General features: G+C 51.6%; 1 protein-coding gene across 1 annotated transcript; it reads left to right on the top strand.

The window, feature by feature from the left end:
• The first annotated feature begins 294 nt into the window (after positions 1–294).
• XNDC1N (XRCC1 N-terminal domain containing 1, N-terminal like) lies at positions 295–12256 on the top strand. The gene is made up of 9 exons (XM_087720923.1): positions 295–339; positions 2940–3072; positions 4889–5044; positions 5440–5606; positions 6310–6374; positions 6957–7195; positions 8633–8708; positions 10664–10797; positions 11802–12256. Exons 1-9 carry the CDS (start codon positions 295–297, stop codon positions 11981–11983), a joined length of 1197 nt encoding a protein of 398 aa, XP_087577049.1. The 3' UTR covers positions 11984–12256.
• Positions 12257–18769: the final 6513 nt, after the last annotated feature.

Raw genomic sequence — 18769 nt, 5'->3', positions numbered from 1 at the left:
GTGCAGCTCGGGGGATCCGGGCTCGGAAGGGAGCGGCGCGTCCTCGACGCCGCTTCCAGGGAAGAGCAATTGACAGACGCTCCCCGGGGTGAGTGGCGAGAACTACGCCTCCCGGCATTCCCGGCGGCCACGACCGGGGCGGAGCTGTTGGCCGAGGGGGCCGGCTGGAAGCGGATGACGTCAGAGCGCGAGCGGAGCGTCGGCCTATCCGGAGCGAGGCGAAAAGTCAAGCCGGGGTTGGCGGGAAAAGCGAAGCCGCGTCGTCCGGGGCTGATGGGCGTTGTAGTCCAGGCGATGGCGCCGCTGAGGATCCGCTGCGTCGTCTCCTTCTCCTCGCAAGTGAGGCGGCCTCGGGGGTCTCCGGGGACGGGGAGGGCTCGGACGGGTCGTGGGGATGCGGCCGCGCCCGACACGTGTCTTCTCCTGGAACCGGCTGAGGCGCATGGGGGCCCCGGGCGGGGGTTCCCGAGACCCCCCGGCCTCCCTCCAGGGTCCGCCTCGCCCTTTGCTGGGGGTGGGATGGGTGTTCAATGAATGGCCGTAAAGCGAGGACTGCCCCTAATAGAGAAATAACTGAAATCAGCTGGCGGGGTTGTTATGGTTTGTGGGCCACGCAACATGGGCTTTGTAGTTCAGGCGGTCCTTACGCTCTTATTCCTTCGTGTATACAGGTAGTCCTTGACTTACGACCACCAATGATTGCTAAATCAGACGTTAATTTTGCTCCATTTTAGGACCTTTCCCCCTGCAACGCTGCCCTGGTTAGGTTAGTAGCCCCGTCGCTAACTGAATCTGGCTTCCCCCACTGGCTTTGCTGGCGAGACCGTCGCCAAAGGTGATGACATGGACTTGGGACACAGGGACCGTCATAAGTACGAGTCAGCGGCCAAGCCTCCAAATTTTGATCACGTGACCATGGGGATGCTTGCAATGGTCATAAAGGGTGAAGAACGGTCATAAGTCACTTCTTTCCCTGCCATTGTAACTTTGTGGTCATTAAGCAAGCCGAGGTGGCGCAGTGGTTAAATGCAGCACTGCAGGCTACTTCAGCTGACTGCAGTTTTGCAGGTCGGCGGTTCAAATCTCACCGGCTCAGGGTTGACTCAGCCTTCCGTCCTTCCAAGGTGGGTGAAATGAGGACCCGGATTGTTGTTGGGGGCAAATATGCTGTTGGAATTCATTCTGGATGTTTGCGTGCAGGACAGCTTCGGCTGTCTGAAACACACATACACAGGGATGCAAAAACATTGCCTAACGGTCATAACTCACTATGCAGCCTTTTGTAACAAGAACTGTGTGAGCCTACTCCCACACATGCCCTTCCTCCCCCCCTATGCTGTGCTATAGTTTTCCATTCCCTCTCTCCCCCTCCCAATGCCATGCAGCTTGTAATCTTCTGTTCCCCCTTTGCCCCCCTTTGCCCACCCTTTGCCATGATGTGATTTTCTATTGGTTTATTTCTGGAATGCTGTGAACTTTTCATTAGCTTACTTGTACCATGTGTGATTATGACGCTGTAACTAACTTTTTCTAATAAAAGAGCCCTTCGAGGATGATTCGAGGCTTTTGCTCATCCCAAGGAATTTCGTCTGGTGTTTTCCTTTTGATTAGGCAAGGACACATGAGCAGCCCACCAGTGTGGCGACAACGCCGCAATATGCTGACTCTGTAAACCGCTTAGAGAGGGCTGAAAGCCTTATGAAGCGGTGTATAAGTCTAACTCCTATTGCTATCATCTATCTATCTATCTATCTATCTATCTATCTATCTATCTATCTATCTATCTATCTATCTATCTATCTATCTGATTGTTGGGGGCAATAAGCTGACTCTGTAAACCGCTTAGAGAGGGCTGAAAGCCTTATGAAGCGCTATATAAGTCTAACTCCTATTGCTATCATCTATCTATCTATCTATCTATCTATCTATCTATCTATCTATCTATCTATCTATCTATCTATCTATCTATCATCTATCTATCTATCTAGGGGAAATGAGGACCCAGACTGTGGGGGCGATATGCTGACTGTAAACCGCTTAGAGAGGGCTGAAAGCTTTATGAAGCGCTATATAAGTCTAACTGCTATTGCTATTGTGAGCCAAGGACTAATTGCATTGTTCTCCTTGCTAACCAACATAGTTTGTATTTTAAATTTTTTGTTTTTTTACTTTTAAAATAAAAGGGGTTTATCAAACCACCTGCAGGGTAGAATGGAGGAAACTCTCTCTCCTGCTGCTGCTGAACAGATCATCGAGTGATAACACTTCTAAACTGAAAAGATAAAAAACTGGTTTTGCTGGGCAGGATCCGCTTCTGATAAGGGAAAGCTTCTTAGTGGCCGATGGGCAGCCTGACTCCCAACAGCCTGAGGGCTTTATTTCCACCTTAACACTTTAACCAATTTCCTTCTCTTTATTTTGTACAAGGTTGTATATAAATACGATGCCCCTGCTTTCTTTTAAAGCAGTGTTTCTCAACCTTGGCGACTTTAAGTCCCGTGGACTTCAACTCCCAGAATCCCCCAGCCAGCAGAGCTGGCTGGGGGAATTCTGGGAGTTGAAGTCCACGGGACTTAAAGTCGCCAAGGTTGAGAAACACTGCTTTAAAGGGAGACTCAGGTAGCAGGTTGGTCTACTGATGAAAAGCTATGAAAAGGGGAGGGGGGGCACTTTTATCCTCTCCAGTCCTCTCCTGCCTTTTCTCTGATGTGTTAACTACAGAACGGGACGTAAGCTGAGGACCGGGATGATGTTCCGTCTTTCAATGAGGAGAATCCCTTTTAATCAGAACGTTCTGAATAAGTGGGAGTTAAATCCTCTCCCTGCCTTGTTGGGGGGCTCTGAGCCTAGGCTGTATTTGACTTGTGGCTGACGTGTCTTTGAGTATCAACATTAAACCTTAATGCTTTTCTCTAATAATCCCCCCTTTTCTGGGCCAGGACCCCAAATACCCCGTGGAGAACCTCTTGCTGGAAGAAAGAGCTCAGCTCTGCTGCCCCTTGGACCGCAGCCGGCAGCTGAGAGCCGAGTTGCAGCTGGAGCAGGCTGGCTGCATTGGCTACATCGACGTAGGTAAGCATTTCATTTCATGTCATTTATTAAATTTATAGGCCGCCCAATCCCAAAGGACTCCGGGCGGCTTACAACGAAAGAAGAAAAAGAGAAAAGCAAAATAAGTTTAAAAAAATAGTTTAAAATTCACAACACACATTCGTTCTAATCGGGGCTGGACCTTAACACTAAGGTCAACAGCCCCAGGCCTGCCGGAACAGCCAGGTTTTAATGGCTTTCCTGAAGGCCATTTGAGTGGGTAAGCTTGTGTGTGTCTGTGTGTGTGTGTGAGAGAGAGAGGAGGGGATTTAAAATGTTATTTTGGGGGGAGATACAAGGTTTATGTTTCACTTCATTTCATTTAATTTCATTTTATTATATTTATATGCTGCCCTTTTCCCCCGAAGGGGACTCAGGCCGGCTAACAAATCAAATCAGGGAAGGGGAGGTACAGACAAAAAATAAAAAACGAACCATAACAATACACAATTTAAAAGCACACAACAGTCATACCATTCGAAACGGGGGCAACAGCTCTTTAGCCCCAGGCCTGTCGGAACAGCCATGTTTTAACGGCTTTGCGGAAGGCCTGGAGGGTGGTGAGGGTTCGAATCTCCACGGGGAGCTCGTTCCAGAGGGCCGGAGCAGCCACAGAGAATAGCAATAGCAATAGCAGTAGACTTATATACCGCTTCATAGGCCTTTCAGGCCTCTCTAAGCGGTTTACAGAGAGTCAGCATATTGCCCCCAACAATCTGGGTCCTCATTTTACCCACCTCGGAAGGATGGAAGGCTGAGTCAACCCTGAGCCGGTGAGATTTGAACCGCTGACCTGCTGATCTAGCAGTAGCCTGCAGTGCTGCATTTTAACCACTGCGCCACCTTGGCTCTCCTCCGGGTAGTCGCCAGTCGACACTGGCCGGCGGATGGGATTCGGAGGAGGCCTAATCTGTGGGATCTAATCGGTCTAGTGGAGGTGATTGGCAGCAGGCGGTCTCTCAGGTACCCAGGTCCAATACCATGAAGGGCTTTTATAAGTGACGACTAGCGCCTTGAAGCGTATCCGGAGACCAATCGGCAGCCAGTGCAGCTCGCAGAGGATAGGTGTAACGTGGGTGAACCGAGGTGCACCCACGATTGCTCTATAGAGCATGGAGCAAGAGGTCACAGCGAAGGATCGGGCCCAGTTTTAATTATTTGTAAAATTTATTGGCCGCCCATCTTAACACAAGGGAACCCTGGGCAGCTTGCGATCTTAAAATCAAACTCTATGAAAGCTAAAAGGCATAAATAAAACACAGGGAAGATCCAGTCGGTGGTTTAGACTCTCATATAAAGGTAGTCCTCGACTTTAGGACCACAATTGAGTCCAAAATTTCTTTCGTTAAGTGGGTATCGCCCCATTTCGCGGCCTTTCTTGCCACAGTTGTTAACGTGCATCACTGCAGTTGTTAAATTAGTCTCACGCGGTCGTTAAATGGATCTGGTTTCCCCATTGGCTTTGCTTGCCGGAAGGTCATAAATCACGTGACCGCCCCCCCCCCAGGACGCTGCGACCGTCATGAATGTGAACCAGTTGCCGAGCGCCTGAATTTTGATCACGTGACCACAGGGAAGTGTCGTAACTCACTTTTTTCCCAGTGGCGTTGTAAGTTTGAATGGTCACTAAACGGACGGTTGTAAGTCGAGGACTCCCCGTGCCTGTGAATGAATGAGCTGGCAGGGGCTGTGACTGTGACGCCCAAGGGAGGAGGGGAAGGAGAAGCTGGGAGGGGGGGGAAAGAGGGCGGGGCTCCACCTGGAGACTAAGGGGGGGTTTCCTCTTTTGGGTCCCCAGGGAACTCGGGCTCCGCCTTCCTGCAGATCGAAGTGGGCCGGTCCTCGTGGCCTCCGGATCGGGACTACCTCACCCTGCTCCCAACCACCACCTTGATGGTGCCAGCCGATGCCAAGCAGGACAGGAACCGTTCCGGGGTCCGGATGTTTAAGGAAGGTAAATGCCGGGGGTGGGTGGGAGGTGGGGGGGTCTGCCTTGGGCCCAAGGGGTTGGACGGGGAGGCCCCCAGAGTCCCTTCCGGCCCTGGGACTCCAGGCTCTGCCACCTGCCGGAGCCGCCCACACTTTGCAGCTTCCGCTTATAAGAGCCGTGCAGTGGTTAGAGTGCAGCACTGCAGGCCACTTCAGCTGACTGTTATCTGCAGTTCAGAGGTTCAAATCTCACCGGCTCAAGGTTGACTCAGCCTCCCGTCCTTCCGAGGTGGGTGAAATGAGGACCCAGACTGTGGGGGCGATATGCTGACTCTGTAAACCGCTTAGAGAGGGCTGAAAGCCCTATGAAGCGGTATATAAGTCCAACTGCTATTGCTATTGCTTTGTGGTCTCGCGCAGAGGACTTGCTGGCACCTGCCCTGGCAGAGAAGTGGGACCGGGTGAGGCTCACCTGCAGCCAGCCCTTCAACAGGCATGCCCAGTTTGGCCTGGCCTTCCTCCACATCCGCACCCCAGAGGACTCAGAGGAGCGCCAGGGGGGTCCCGCGGCCCCCTCCCCGGGCCAGGTAGGGCTTTATGCGGGGGACGCGTGGGGCTCTTGGCCGCATCTGGACTCGGGGACTTCAAGTCCCAGAATTCCCCAGCCATCTCCCAGACCCCCCCGGTGTAAATGGAAGCCTGCCTCTACAGCCAGTTCTCGATTTACAACAGTTTAAAGTTACAACGCTGCTGAAAAAAGTGACTTATGACCGTTCCTCACACTTACGACTGGGGTCACGTGACCAGAATTCAGGTGTTTAGCGCCTGGTTCATATTTACAACAGTTTAAAAGTTACAACGCTGCTGAAAAAAGTGACTTATGACCGTTCCTCACACTTACGACTGGGGTCACGTGACCAGAATTCAGGTGTTTAGCGCCTGGTTCATATTTATGACGGTTACGGTGTCCTGGGTGACTCCCTTTTGCGACCTTCTGAGCAGCAAAGTCCATGGGGAAGCCAGGTCCACTTAACAACCAGGTTGCAGCCTTATCAAGTGCCGTGATTCATTTAACAACAAAGTGGCTGGAAAGGACGTAAATTGGGGCAAGAGTCGCTTAGTGAATGTTTTGCTTAACAGCAGGAGCATTGGGCCCCGTTGTGGTTGAAAATCGAGGACTCTCTGTCAGCAGGGATGCATGAGGGCAGGCGTGTTTCTTCCTTGTTCTCTGCACCTTCCTCTGAAGGCCTCGGCCGAGTCAATTCCTTCCTCTCTTATCATCCCTCTTAGGCTTCTCCGGAGTCGGCCTCCAAGCCAGGGGTCTTCGGGGGGCCCCTTTCCCCAGCAGGGCCATCGTAAGTACCCAGCTTTGCCTCCAGCCACTCCGGCCGCTTTGCCACTGGTCATTCATTGGGAAGATGAATAATTTCAAAACGATAAAACATTTAAAAGCAGCAAGAACCTGGCGCCAGTCGGTGCTCTTGTAACGTTCGCCCATGAGGCCAATGTGGAGAAAAGACAGGAGACGACCTTTCTCGGGATGGAGCGACGACCCAGATTGGGGGTCTGAGAGCCCCTTTTATTGAGATAGGACAAAGGCAGGAGGAGCAATAGCATGTGCTTAAAGACAGCCTGTAAAAGTACAATTTCTAATCTGCTGCTCAGGGAAGTTCTGTCTATATATGGTCAAATCCTGGGCGTCATTGGTAGGGCGCATCTCAGGATGTTATGTTATGCACTATCAGGATGTTATGGGGTTTTAGGAGTTTGTTTTCTCCTGTGTGGCTCAGCGTGGCTCTCGTGCGCCTGGTCCTCTTCCCTTGTCCCGAGGGGCTGGAACGGTGTCTCGAGCAGCGCCCTGGGATCCTGGCACAGCCCAGGGTGGATGAGACCCCAGCCCATAATTCACCCAGCTTCTCTTGCTTTGCTTCCTCCAGATGTGGCACCCAGGGGGAGAGGCTGCTCAAGCGCCAGCTGCAACAGCTGGACTCGGCCCTCCTTGGCAAGACCCTCAGCCCTTCGGGTTTGAGTCGCCCAGCCCGGCTGGTCCTGAAGGCAGCAGCCTCTGCCCACAAGCGAGCCCCTCTCCCGCCCGCCGCGTCTCCACCGCCGCCTGCTGCACGGAGCCAAGAGGCTGGGCGGGCCCCCAGGGCAGCCCAAAGCCCCAGGGCCCCAAGTGAGTGAGGAGGGATGGGCAGAGGCTCTGGTGGTGGTGGTGGTGGGGGCCCTCGTGGGCTTCATGGGCCCTTCGTCTGCAGGTGCTGATTAGACTGGAGCCATAAAGGGAGGCTCTCAGAGGTTACTACCAGAGCCGGTTTGGGGGAGGGGTTATGAAAGTGCTGCCCAGGAGACAGCGAGTTCGAGTCCTGCTGCCTTAGGCATGAAAGGGGGGACTTTGGGACTGAGAGAAGAGGACGCTTGTAACTCAGGATAGAACTGAGGAGTCCCCCGGTGCTTTCTAATCTTAGTGGGGTTTTTCGTGACCCAACTAGGTAACCTCTTCAGTGCTAGGAGGGGTGGGGAGCATTGGAGAATTGAAGGGGAGAAGGAAGAGGGGGCAAGGAAGAGGAGGAGAGGAAGGAGAAGAGGAGGACTGGGATCCTCCGTGCTCTCTGAGCTGAGTGGTTTTCTTGCAGACGTTTCCTGACCCAACTAGGTAACCTCTTCAGTGCTAGAGGGGAGGGGAGGGGGTTGCAGAGTTGAGAAGGGGCATGGAGGATGAGGAGAAGGCAAAAAGGAGGATTGTGGGGTCCTCCATGTTCTCTGAGCCGGGTGGCTTTCTTGCAGACGTTTCCTGACCCAACTAGGTAACCTCTTCAGTGCTAGGAGGGGGGGCATTGGAGAATAGAAGGGGAGAAGGAAGAGGGGGCAAGGAAGGAGAAGGAGAAGGAGAAGGGGAAGAGGAGGACTGGGATCCTTGGTGCTCTCTGGGCTGAGTGGTTTTCTTGCAGACGTTTTGTGACCCAACTAGGTAACCTCTTCAGTGCTAGGAGGGGGGGTGCCAGGAGGAGGAGGAGGAGGGTGGGGTCCTTGGTGCTTTTCTACCAAAGGTTTCATTACCAAACTAGCTAACCTGATCGATGCACTGAAGAGGTTTTCCCTCCTTGGGACTTGGAAGGTCTGCAGAGATCACCTGGGACCCCCCCCCCCAACACAGCCGGCGGCTTTGCCATCCCTGCTACCTGCACCACCTTTTACCTTCCGTCTCCTGGTGGAGGTTTTTGTGTGCCACGCTGAGGAGGTTTCCCAGGGTCCCCTAAGGCCACTCGGGCACTGTGGCCCCTCGTGGCCCTCAGCTTCCTTACATACGTGGCAGCCCCATCCTTAGTGGCTCTGGGCAGCTCACAGACAGGTGAGAAGGCGAAGCGCCAGGGAAACCGGCAAAGCCGACAGCCGAAAAGGAGGAGGAGGAGGGTTTTTGCAGCCTCTGCAATGAGCCTGGTCCGCTTTCCGTTAAGCGCCGAGCTCTGCCCTTTATGGGACCCACAAAGCTCCCCGCAGACCAGCCGTTCTCTTGCGGGATCTTGCAAGGCGCCCAGATCTCCGCCGGTTGCTCTTTAACCGGCAGGCTGATCCCGGGGGATTCACCTTGCCGGCACGTTTCCTCCCTCAGGGCCCACAGAGGATCAACCCGCCAGCAGCAGCAGCCGCTTGAAAACAAAGAGGAGATCGCAGGGCGGCTCCAGGAGGTGAGTTGGCCGTCCCCTGCGCCCCCTTCGCCTCTGGCAGGCCGGTCAGTGGTCACCGCAAGTGGTCCTCGGCTTATGGCCATAAGGGAGGGCGGATTTCTCCATTGCTAATAAGGCGGTTTGCTGAGTGAGTCACACCTGATTTTATGAGTTTCTCTGCTGTGGTTTTTGGTTTTTTAAAAATATTTCTATTCAACATTTTCCAAACATTAAAATCACAATTACACTTTTGTAGGTTTCTATTATCGGTATTTCTAATTTCGGCTTTTCCATTTTACAACCTATTAGCAATAGCAATAGCAGTAGACTTATATACCGCTTCATAGGCCTTTCAGGCCTCTCTAAGCGGTTTACAGAGAGTCAGCATATTGCCCCCAACAATCTGGGTCCTCATTTTACCCACCTCGGAAGGATGGAAGGCTGAGTCAACCCTGAGCCAGTGAGATTTGAACCGCTGACCTGCTGATCTAGCAGTAGCCTGCAGTGCTGCTTTTAACCACTGCGCCACCTTGGCTATTGTCTTATCCATGTTCCTCTTGGTTTCATAATTTCTCATTTTTACACTATATGCACATACATATATATGTGTTGTATTTGTGCTGATAAATAAATAAATAAAAATAAATTATTTATTTATTTATCAGCACAAATACAACACAAATGTAACAAAGGCAACAGTAAAAATATTGGGCTTTCTGTCTGGATGGTCTCTTGTGCGGAGCCGATGGACAGAGAATGGAAGCAGTTAGCTTCCTCCCATAATTGGGGCGCACCAGGGGTTGTGACACTAATTACATACATATATATATATGTACATACATATTCAGAAAGTAATAGAAATGTAAATATTGTGTGTGTGTGTGTGTGTGTATATATATATATATATGTGTGTGTGTGTGTGTGTGTGTGTTGTATTTGTGCTGATAAATAAATGAAGGGAGACTAGTATAGATGTAAATGTAACAAAAAGGCAACAGTAAAAATATTGGGTTTCTGTCTGAATGGTCTCTTGTGACGATATATATATGTTTTCTGAGGTTTGTTTTCTGAGGTTTTCGTGGGTGTTAGTATGTAGGTCTTTGATTATTCGGCTTTTCTCCCGCGTAAAATTGGAAGTTTCTTGGCGACGTTTCAACGAAGTCTCATTCGTCATCTTCAGGCTTCGTGCCACGAAAATATATATATATCGTCACAAGAGACCATTCAGACAGAAACCCAATATTTTTACTGTTGCCTTTTTGTTACATTTACATCTATACTAGTCTCCCTTTATTTATTTATCAGCACAAATACAACACACACACACACACACATATATATATACACATACATTATTTACATTTCTATTACTTTCTGTATATATGCCATCTCCCTTTATTATATTTTCTATGTATTTGTTATGCATTGATTTTACATCTCTTTTCAAGCCAATTATACCCCCTGTTCCATGTCTCGCAAGTACTTGGCTGTTAATGGAATAGCTGCAGTCGTTCAATGAATCACGCGGCCATTAAGCAAATCCGTCTCCCCCCCATTGACTTTGTTTGTCAGAAATGGCGGGAGGGGGGGGTGTTCGGAGGGACTGCATTTAAGTGGTGGGGGGGGAAATCCTTCCACTTTGAGGGGGGGAGGCAGGCAGAGAGGAGACCAGGAAAAATTCCACTACTAACTAAGGAAGACAACTTCTGCCCCATTTTATAACCTTTCTTGCCACAGTTGTTAAGTGAATCACTGCAGCTGTTAGTAAGATGGCCGTTAAGTGAATCCGTCTTCCCCATTGACGTTGTCAGATGGTCACAAACTCTGCGACCGTCATAAATACGAGCCAGTCGCCAGGCGTCCCAATTTTGATCGCGTGAGTGTGGGGAAGGCCCTTTTTCCAGCATCCTCGTGACGGTTGCTATACGAGTGGCCGTAAGTGCAGGGCGGCCCCGTGAAAGAGTTTCTTTCTTCAGACCTAGGAGCGGTTCTCGAAGGGAGTGTGGGGCAGCCCCCAGGCAGAGAGGAAAACCACGAACCTGGGAAAGTGAGGAAGAGGAAGAAGGAGGAGGAGGAGAAGCTGCCTGGGGCACCTGCCCAATCTGCACAGGTGAGGCAATGCCTTTCCCGCCAGGGCAGCGGAAAACCCTGCAGGTGGTGAGGACAGACCACGCCAAAGAAACGTCTGTTGGGGTGTGTGTGTGTGTGTGAGCAGGGCAGGGTGCCCGTAGTCCACCCACTTGTGTAATGCCAGGGCTGGCAGGGCTGTGAGTTTGAGGTTAACATCCTGAACGTATTTCTAAATATCTCTTTATTTGGGATCCACCTCACTTTTTATAGAGGCGCCTCTGAAGTAGACGGGCGAAAGGAAACTACCACAAGCTCTGAAATAGGCCTTTTGGGTGGGGGGGGGTCTTCCCTAAATTCCCCACCACCACAAAACACACACACACACACACACACACACACACACAGGATGGCTGCCTGCAGAATGGCTTTTTTGCCTTCCCTGCAAATGTGGAGCATGGAGAGGTGCTTTGCAGGTTACATCGGCCACTTCTCCTCCCTGCTGCCCCCCCCCCCTAAAGACAGGGTGGACCCCACTCCCAGAATGCCTCGCTGGCTGGGGAATTCTGGGAATCGAACTCCGCATTTCTCAGAGTTGAGGATCTCTTGATGGAAGGATTCGCTGTTTTCCTCGCCCTTCTCTGCTTTCTGCGATTGGGAGATCTGCCGCTTGAAGGTAGATTGGAGTGGGGCTCCGCTCTGCAATCCAGAGGCTGGTGGGGAAAAACTGGCGGTCCTTGACTTATGACCAAAACTGAGCCCAAACTTTCTGTTGCTAAGCAAGACAGTTATTAAATGAGTTTTGCCCCACTTTACGGCCTTCCTCGACACTAAATGAATCACAGTAGTTGTTAATTACAGCATTCTGGCTTCCCCGTTGAGTTTGCGGGTCAGAAGGTCGCAAAAGTTGTTCATGTGACTCCAGGGCACTGTGACCGTCATAAATATGAGTCAGTTGCCAAACATCCACATTTGGGTGGTCCGGGAGCCTCTGCTGGTGGGAAGAGGTTGGGGCGTCTTCAAACCTTTTGCTCTCTCCCTTCCCAGGCCGTTTCCCGTCCGAGGTCTTGCCCGCCCATGCCTCCACCTGTGGGGAAGAGGCAGAGGTGGCGAGGGCCCCTTCGTCCCCCGTGTGGGGGTCCTGGGTGGAGTGCCCCCTCTGCCAAGACCGCTTCCCTGCCTCCGAGGTGGAGGGTCATGCCAGCGGCTGTGGGGAAGAACACGCTTAGTCCTCGGTCCCAGGCGGCTTCCAAAGAGGAGGGCGGATGGGGCCCTTGGACCTCAGCCTCCCAGGCTTCCGGGCTCTCTTGGTGAGATGTTAAGAGAGAAGGGGCTGGGAGACCCTCCCTCAAGACCTCTGCAGAGAAGAGGACGTGACGGCGGTCGGAGTGGGCGAACCGATCCCAGATCTCCTCGGAGGCACACCCCAGATGCTGAAACCGGACTCCGCGACCCACAAATCCACAGCCATTTGCCTCTGACTCCCCAAGCAGGTTGCAGTGACTAAGAGGGATGGGCTGCAGGCTCCCTGGATTCACGGGGACGTTTCAAACATCCAGATGTTACGGCTGTTTTAACCTGTCGGCCCAGCAGATGCCTTTCTCCTCCTCCTCCTTCTATAGGCAGAAGAAGGTGCGATTTGACTCAAGAGCCTCTGGGTTTCTGTGGGGAGAGGAGGAAGGGGAAGGCTGGGATGAAGGCCAGAAGATGGGCTTGCATGGAGGCCACGGGGTGGGGTCTCCGTGGGGGGGTGTGTGCCTCAAGGCTGCGGACCTTCAGCTTAAGGCCACCCTGGTTTTGCGGAATCCTCCTTGCCCTCTGAATTGGGGGTGGCAGGAGGGAGGGAAAGGGTGGTGGGCCAACAGGCTGCAGATTGCCCCAAATATCCCAGCTGGTATCTGGCTGGAAGGTCACAAGGCAAACTTTCAAACGGAAAAGAAAGTTGCTTTCCTGGAACAAATTTGGCTCAACTCCGTGTGTGTGTGTGTGTGTGTGTGTGTCTGTACACACACAAAAACATATGCTTGAAATACAAACTCCAAAAGGAGGATTGTAAATATGTGTGTGTACATATATATATATATATATAATTTTATTGAAGAAATGTATAAGTATTTTTGTCTTTAATGCACATTTAAAAAAAGGTTTCTGTCTAATTGTGCTTTACTTTTTCAAAATTCTTTTCTTGGAGTTTGTATTTTAACCTTCTGAATAAAATAAGATTCGTGGAGAAGAAAAGGAAGAAATGCATATAGCAAGATAACATTACAAAGATAAGGAAAGATCCAGAAGAAATAAGAAGGACTAGTGAAGAAGAAAGAAAACAGAAGAAATAGAAAAAGAAAAAGAAAAGATTATACAGAAAGTGCCTTCCAATCTTTTTGACAGAGGCTATAAATGCATTTACATTTAAAGATACATCTTAATTTCCTTCCTTCTGTAAGTTGCCCTTTCAAACCTTCAAGGCCATAAATCGCACGTTCATTTTTCTCTTTTATTCAGAAAAAAGTCTGTGGGGGGTTTCCAGTCATATAAATGCACTTGATCTTCCTCTAATCAATTTAATTTTGCCCTCTCTGCTGTTTCTCTTAACTTCACCAGCTGTTCCTACATTGGGGATATTCCGGGGTCTTTCCATAACATGCAATTCTTCTTTTAGTGATAGTGATACCCATATATATTTCACATTTTATCTCTGGGTTTTTTTCATTCAGTTCCATTTGTTTTCCAATTTTCATGTTCTTTGTCAACAATTTTTACATCTTTCTTTTCTTAATTTTAAAACTGGCTCTAAAGCCCCTTTTCCATGAATATGTCTATCCTTCCTAGAGGGTTTTCTAAGAATTATCCGTAGGTCATCCAGGGACGCCTGTAACGCACATCTCTCTCTCTTAAGCTTCACTCCAGCAATCCTCTTGGTCTTATTTCGGAGCTTCCAGATCTCAAAGGGCCCAAGGACCACCCTTGTCTAGTCCCTTTCTGTCTCTTGCCAGGTTTTGTTAAATTCTTCCAGTATTTGAGGGGCTGCCACAAAGAAGAGGGGGCTCAGCTTATCCTGCAAGGAACCTGAAAGCAGGGCGAGAAGCAACGGGTGGAAATGAATCAATCAGAATAGAGCTGCAAGGGACCTCAGAGGTCTTCTAGTCCAACCCCCTGCTCAGGCAGGAGACCCTATATCAGTGACGGCTCACCTTTTTACACGTGTGGCAGCCTTCACTCATCATGCAATGCGTGCGTGACAACCTCTCCATGCACATGCGCACCTGATCCCCCCCCCTGTACATGTATGTGTAACCTCGCACCCTGTGCCCCATTTTGAGCCTAGTAGACACCCCCCCTGCAGCCTCCTGGGGCCAAAAATGGGCGCATGCAGCCCCCTTCACCACCCACGCACGGGCCTGGGTCTCCTGCATGTGCAACAGGCCCAAACCTCAACTGCCCAGCAGGAAGTGTGCATGCATGCAGGGTGGGTCTGCGCGGGGGGGGGGGGGGATGACTGCCTGCGTCCCTGCAGAGGGGTCTCTGTACTCCCCAGGGCCAAAGGGAGTTTGCCATCACGGCCCGTCCTGACAGTGAGAGCCATCAGCCAGGGGAACAGAAGTGGTGGGTGCTCCGGACAACCCTGGGGGTTTTCAAACTGGTCAGCCATTTGTCTGAGGTGGACTAAGGACTCCTACTTTGGAGAGGGCTGGACTAGAAGACCTCCAGGGTCCCTTTCAGCTCTGTCATTCTATATTCTGTAAAATCCCTTTAAAAGCACTATTAAATTCAGCCACAAAACTTCACTTTTTCATGCTGCTGCTGCTGTTGTGGCCCTCAATTTCCTGAGCTCCTCCTCCGAGTAGAGCAATTGGGGCCTTTCTCTCTGCCCTGAAAGGCTCCCTTTCTGGATAAACAACCTTGTTTACGCCAGGGCTGGGCTGATCGCTTGGCCCCGCTCTCCTGGGGCTCCAGCTTTTTATCTCTGCACCGTTGGCCCTCTTGATCTGCAGCCAGGAGACCCAGCGGTGGATACGGTGCCCACCATGCCATCTTGCAGTTCTGGGCAGCTGGAGGGAGCTTGGCGGAGGAGGTGGTTGGAACTGGTGGACAGGAGATGCTTCCCAGGTGCTCCTCTGCCAGCCAAGCCTCGGGGTGCTGATGCAGGGAGGGACCCTGCATGCCAAATGCCTCCTTTAGAGTGTATGGATGGACGGTATGTGTATATATATGAAAGTTACGTATATATACTGTATACATGTACATCAGTGTTTCTCAACCTTGGCAACTTGAAGATGTCTGGACTTCAACTCCCAGAATTCCCCAGCCAGCATTCGCTGGCTGGGGAATTCTGGGAGTTGAAGTCCAGACATCTTCAAGTTGCCAAGGTTGAGAAACACTGTCCTAACCACTGCTGGGGAATTCTGGGAGTTGAAGTCCGGACATCTTCAAGTTGCCAAGGTTGAGAAACACTGATGTACAGAAACACACAAACACACACCTCCCATCTTCATTATTTTTACAAAAAGTACTCAAGGTGGTGAAACACACCGTCCACCTCCTGTTTTCCCCACAACAACAACCCTGTGAGGTAGGCTGGGCTGACAAGGAGGGAGGGGCCCAAAGTCACCCAGCTGATACAGTCCTATTTGTCATGAAAAAAAAAAAGCTTTTTAAAAGGAGGGGGCAGGCAAAACCCTTCCAGAATGAGAGCCCCGTTTTTCCATCCGGGAAAAGCCACAGCTGTGAATGTGGGGAATAGCCGAATAACAAGAGTTGGAAGGGACCTTGGAGGTCCTCTAGTCCAACCCCTCCTCAAGCAGGAAATCCTATACCACTCCAGAGAAATGGCCGTCCAGGCTCTCTTTAAAATTCTTGACTAGATTTAGACTAGGCTGGAAATGTTCACTCCAAAGCTTTCTGGTCTTCTGGCCCTTCGTACATGTTCAGGGCCCCCAGGGCTCGGCCCCAACCTCTGGGCAGCAGGCAGAGCTCATGCCCACCACCAGCATGGCTGCGTTTTCATGGAACTTCACGTTTGAATAAAAGATTTGTAGCCCAGGGCTGAAATGAGGAGTCCTTGGGGATCTCTGAGCTGGGATGTATTCTGGGAGACGTTTCATGACCCAACTAGGGAACATTATCAGGGCTACAGATGATGCTAACATTGATTATATTACCTAGTTTGGGACATGAAACGTCTGCAAGAAAATCAAGCTCAGAGAGCACCAAGGACCCCACAATCCTCCTCCTCCTCCTCCTCCTCCTCCTTTCTCCTCCTTCTCTTCGCAACCCCCCTCCCTTCTAGCACTGATGACGTTCCCTAGTTGGCTCTTGAAACATCTGCAAGAAAACCACCAAGCTCAGAGAGCACCAAGGACCCCACAGTCCTCCTCCTCCTCCTCCTCCTCCTCCTCCTCCCTTCTAGCACTGATGATATTCCCTAGTTGGCTCATGAAACATCTGCAAGGAAACCACCCAGCTCAGAGAGCACCAAGGACCCCCACAGTTCTCCTCCTCCTCCTCCTCCTCCTCCTCCTCCTCCTCCTCCTCCTCCTCCTCCTCCTCCTCCTCCTCCTCCTCCCTTCTAGCACTGATGATGTTCCCTAGCTGGGTCATGAAACATCTGCAAGGAAACCACCCAGCTCAGAGAGCACCAAGGACCCCACAGTCTTCCTCCCCCTCCTCGCAGTCCCTTCTAGCGCTGATGATGTTATCTAGTTTGTGTAATAAAAGTCTGCAAGAAAACCACCAAGTTCGGAGAGCAGGAAAGAGCTTTCAAAAAGGGAAGAGCTAAGAAGACATTTCAGCTTTTCCTGAAAGCGATTCCCGAAGAGGAGGAAGACTCATCCTGACCCCCCGCCTTGCCTGCAAACTCCCCTGGCACCAGGAGCTCCTTTTATTCCTAAAGCAAAACTTTTGGGACCTCCCCCCCCCCCCAAGAAACGCTGCCTCTGGGGGCAGTTGGCACCAAGACCCGGCGCTGCGATGCCCTCCTGGCGGCTGGGCGTGGAAGGGCCAGGCTGCCACCAACGGCCACCTGTGCCTCCCTCCCTCCCTCCCCGGAGATGCCTCCGCCCGGGGCCTCCGTGTGGCAACCGGTCCCCCGAGGGTTGGCAGGTGGGCTGCGGGGCTCCTCCCGGCGCAGGAAAAACAAGCCCGGCGGCCGTCGGGGCAGCTCAGGCCGAGAGCGGGGCGCGGACAGCGGCGGTGCTGATGGCGAGGAGGCTCCGCTGAGCGGCGGGGAAGGGGCGCTTGGCGGGAGGGGCCCGGAGCCCCCCGACCAGCCTCCGCGGGAAGGGCGCCATGGCCACGGAGTACGAGGGCATCTCGGTGAGTGCTGGGGGGGGGGCGGCCGTCTCCTGGAGGGGCGTCCCGGGGCGGGAGGGCTGAGCCCCCTCTGCATCCTCGGCTGGAAGACCCCCACGCACGCCAAGCAGGGGCGAAGGGGCCACGGCGTTCTCCTGGCTGCCTCGCCCCCACCCCACCTGCCATCCTTGCAGCTCGTGGACCCCTCCCCATGGTCCCCCCCCACCCGGAGTCTTCTCCTCCCCAACACGGGTCCCCCCCCTCTCTTTTTACACACGAGCTGTGGGACGCGCTTCTTCAGAGCGCCTCTCTTGCCAAGGGCGGTGGGGCGTCCACGCACACTCCACCCCGGGGTCTTTCCCAAAAGGGAAACCCACCCACGCCCGAAAGCAGGAGAGAGGCGAGGGGTCCGGAGTGGTTGTTCAACTTTGCCCCCCCCCAATTTTCTCCCCAAATAGCCGATCCCCCTCCCCCATGAGCGCTCTGCTCCCCTGCTGAGCCCCCGGAGATGCCTGCAAAGGGCGAGGGGGAGGGATTGGGGGGGGGAGAGGAGAGTAAGCGTGCAGAAAGTGCAGAGCCTTTACGTTTGGGGGGGGGAGTCCCCTCCAGCTTCTTCCTCATTTACAGCTCCGGACAGTGGAGGTCCGACTCTCCTCCCTTCCTCTCAACGCCAACCCCGGGAAAGAGAGGGGGGGACTGGCCCCAAGCCCACCAGCTCCCCCCCCGGAGGTTGAAGTGTCCGAGGGGGTCTCCCGAGCTCCCGTCCCCAGGATTTTTACTGGAGCTTTTGAGGGAGAGTCTCCCCGGGGGGGGTCAGAGGGCATGAGAGGCGCAATGGAAACGGTCCTTGAGTCACTCCATTGAAGGTCCAATGGCACCTAAAAAAGGGAAGTTAAGAGCAGTTTTCTTATTTTGACCATTGCAGTCTCTCCATGGACACGGGATCAAAATTCAGGCACTTGGCAGCTGACTCATATTTATGACGGTGGCAATGTCTCGGGGTCACGTGATCCCCTTTTGCCACCTTCTGACCGGCCACATCAATGGGGAAGCCAGAGTCCCTTAGCATCCTTATTACTAACCCAACAATTGCAGTGATTTGCTTTACAGCGGTGCCAAGAAAGGTTGCAAAATGGGACAAAACTCACTTAACAACTGACTTGCTTAGCAACAGAAATGTTGGACTCAAATTCTCATCGTACATTGAGGACTACCTGGGTTTATATTAGCATTTATATTTGCATTTATATTTGCATTGATATTTGCATTGATATTTGCATTGATATTTGCATTGATATTTATATTTGCATTGATATTTGTATTGATATTTGCATTGATATTTGCATTGATATTTATATTTATATTTGCATTTACATTTCCATGAATATTTCCATGTATATTATTTATATTTATTTATTTGAAACATTTATGTAGCCTCCTATCTTTAATGCCAACTCTGGGGTGGCTCCCAGTCCAAGATTATAAGACATTTAACATCATTGTAAAAAAGTATTAAGACAGAACTGGTTAAAACATAAAACAGACAAATCCTGGGAGAGATAGCCATCGCCCTTAGACTTATATGCCACTTCACGGTGTTTCCAGCCCTCTCTAAGCAGTTTACAGAGCAGTTACAGATTGCCCTCAACAATCTGGGTCCCCATTTTTCCTTCCTTCCTTCCTTCCTTCCTTCCTTCCTTCCTTCCTTCCTTCCCTCTCTCCCTCCC

Source organism: Thamnophis sirtalis, unplaced genomic scaffold (assembly GCF_051295495.1).
Source record: "Thamnophis sirtalis isolate CommonGarterSnake01/CBP01778 unplaced genomic scaffold, rThaSir2_p1.2 scaffold_8, whole genome shotgun sequence".
Classification (NCBI taxonomy): Eukaryota; Metazoa; Chordata; class Lepidosauria; order Squamata; family Natricidae; genus Thamnophis; species Thamnophis sirtalis.
This window is presented reverse-complemented; position numbering and strand designations above follow the sequence as displayed.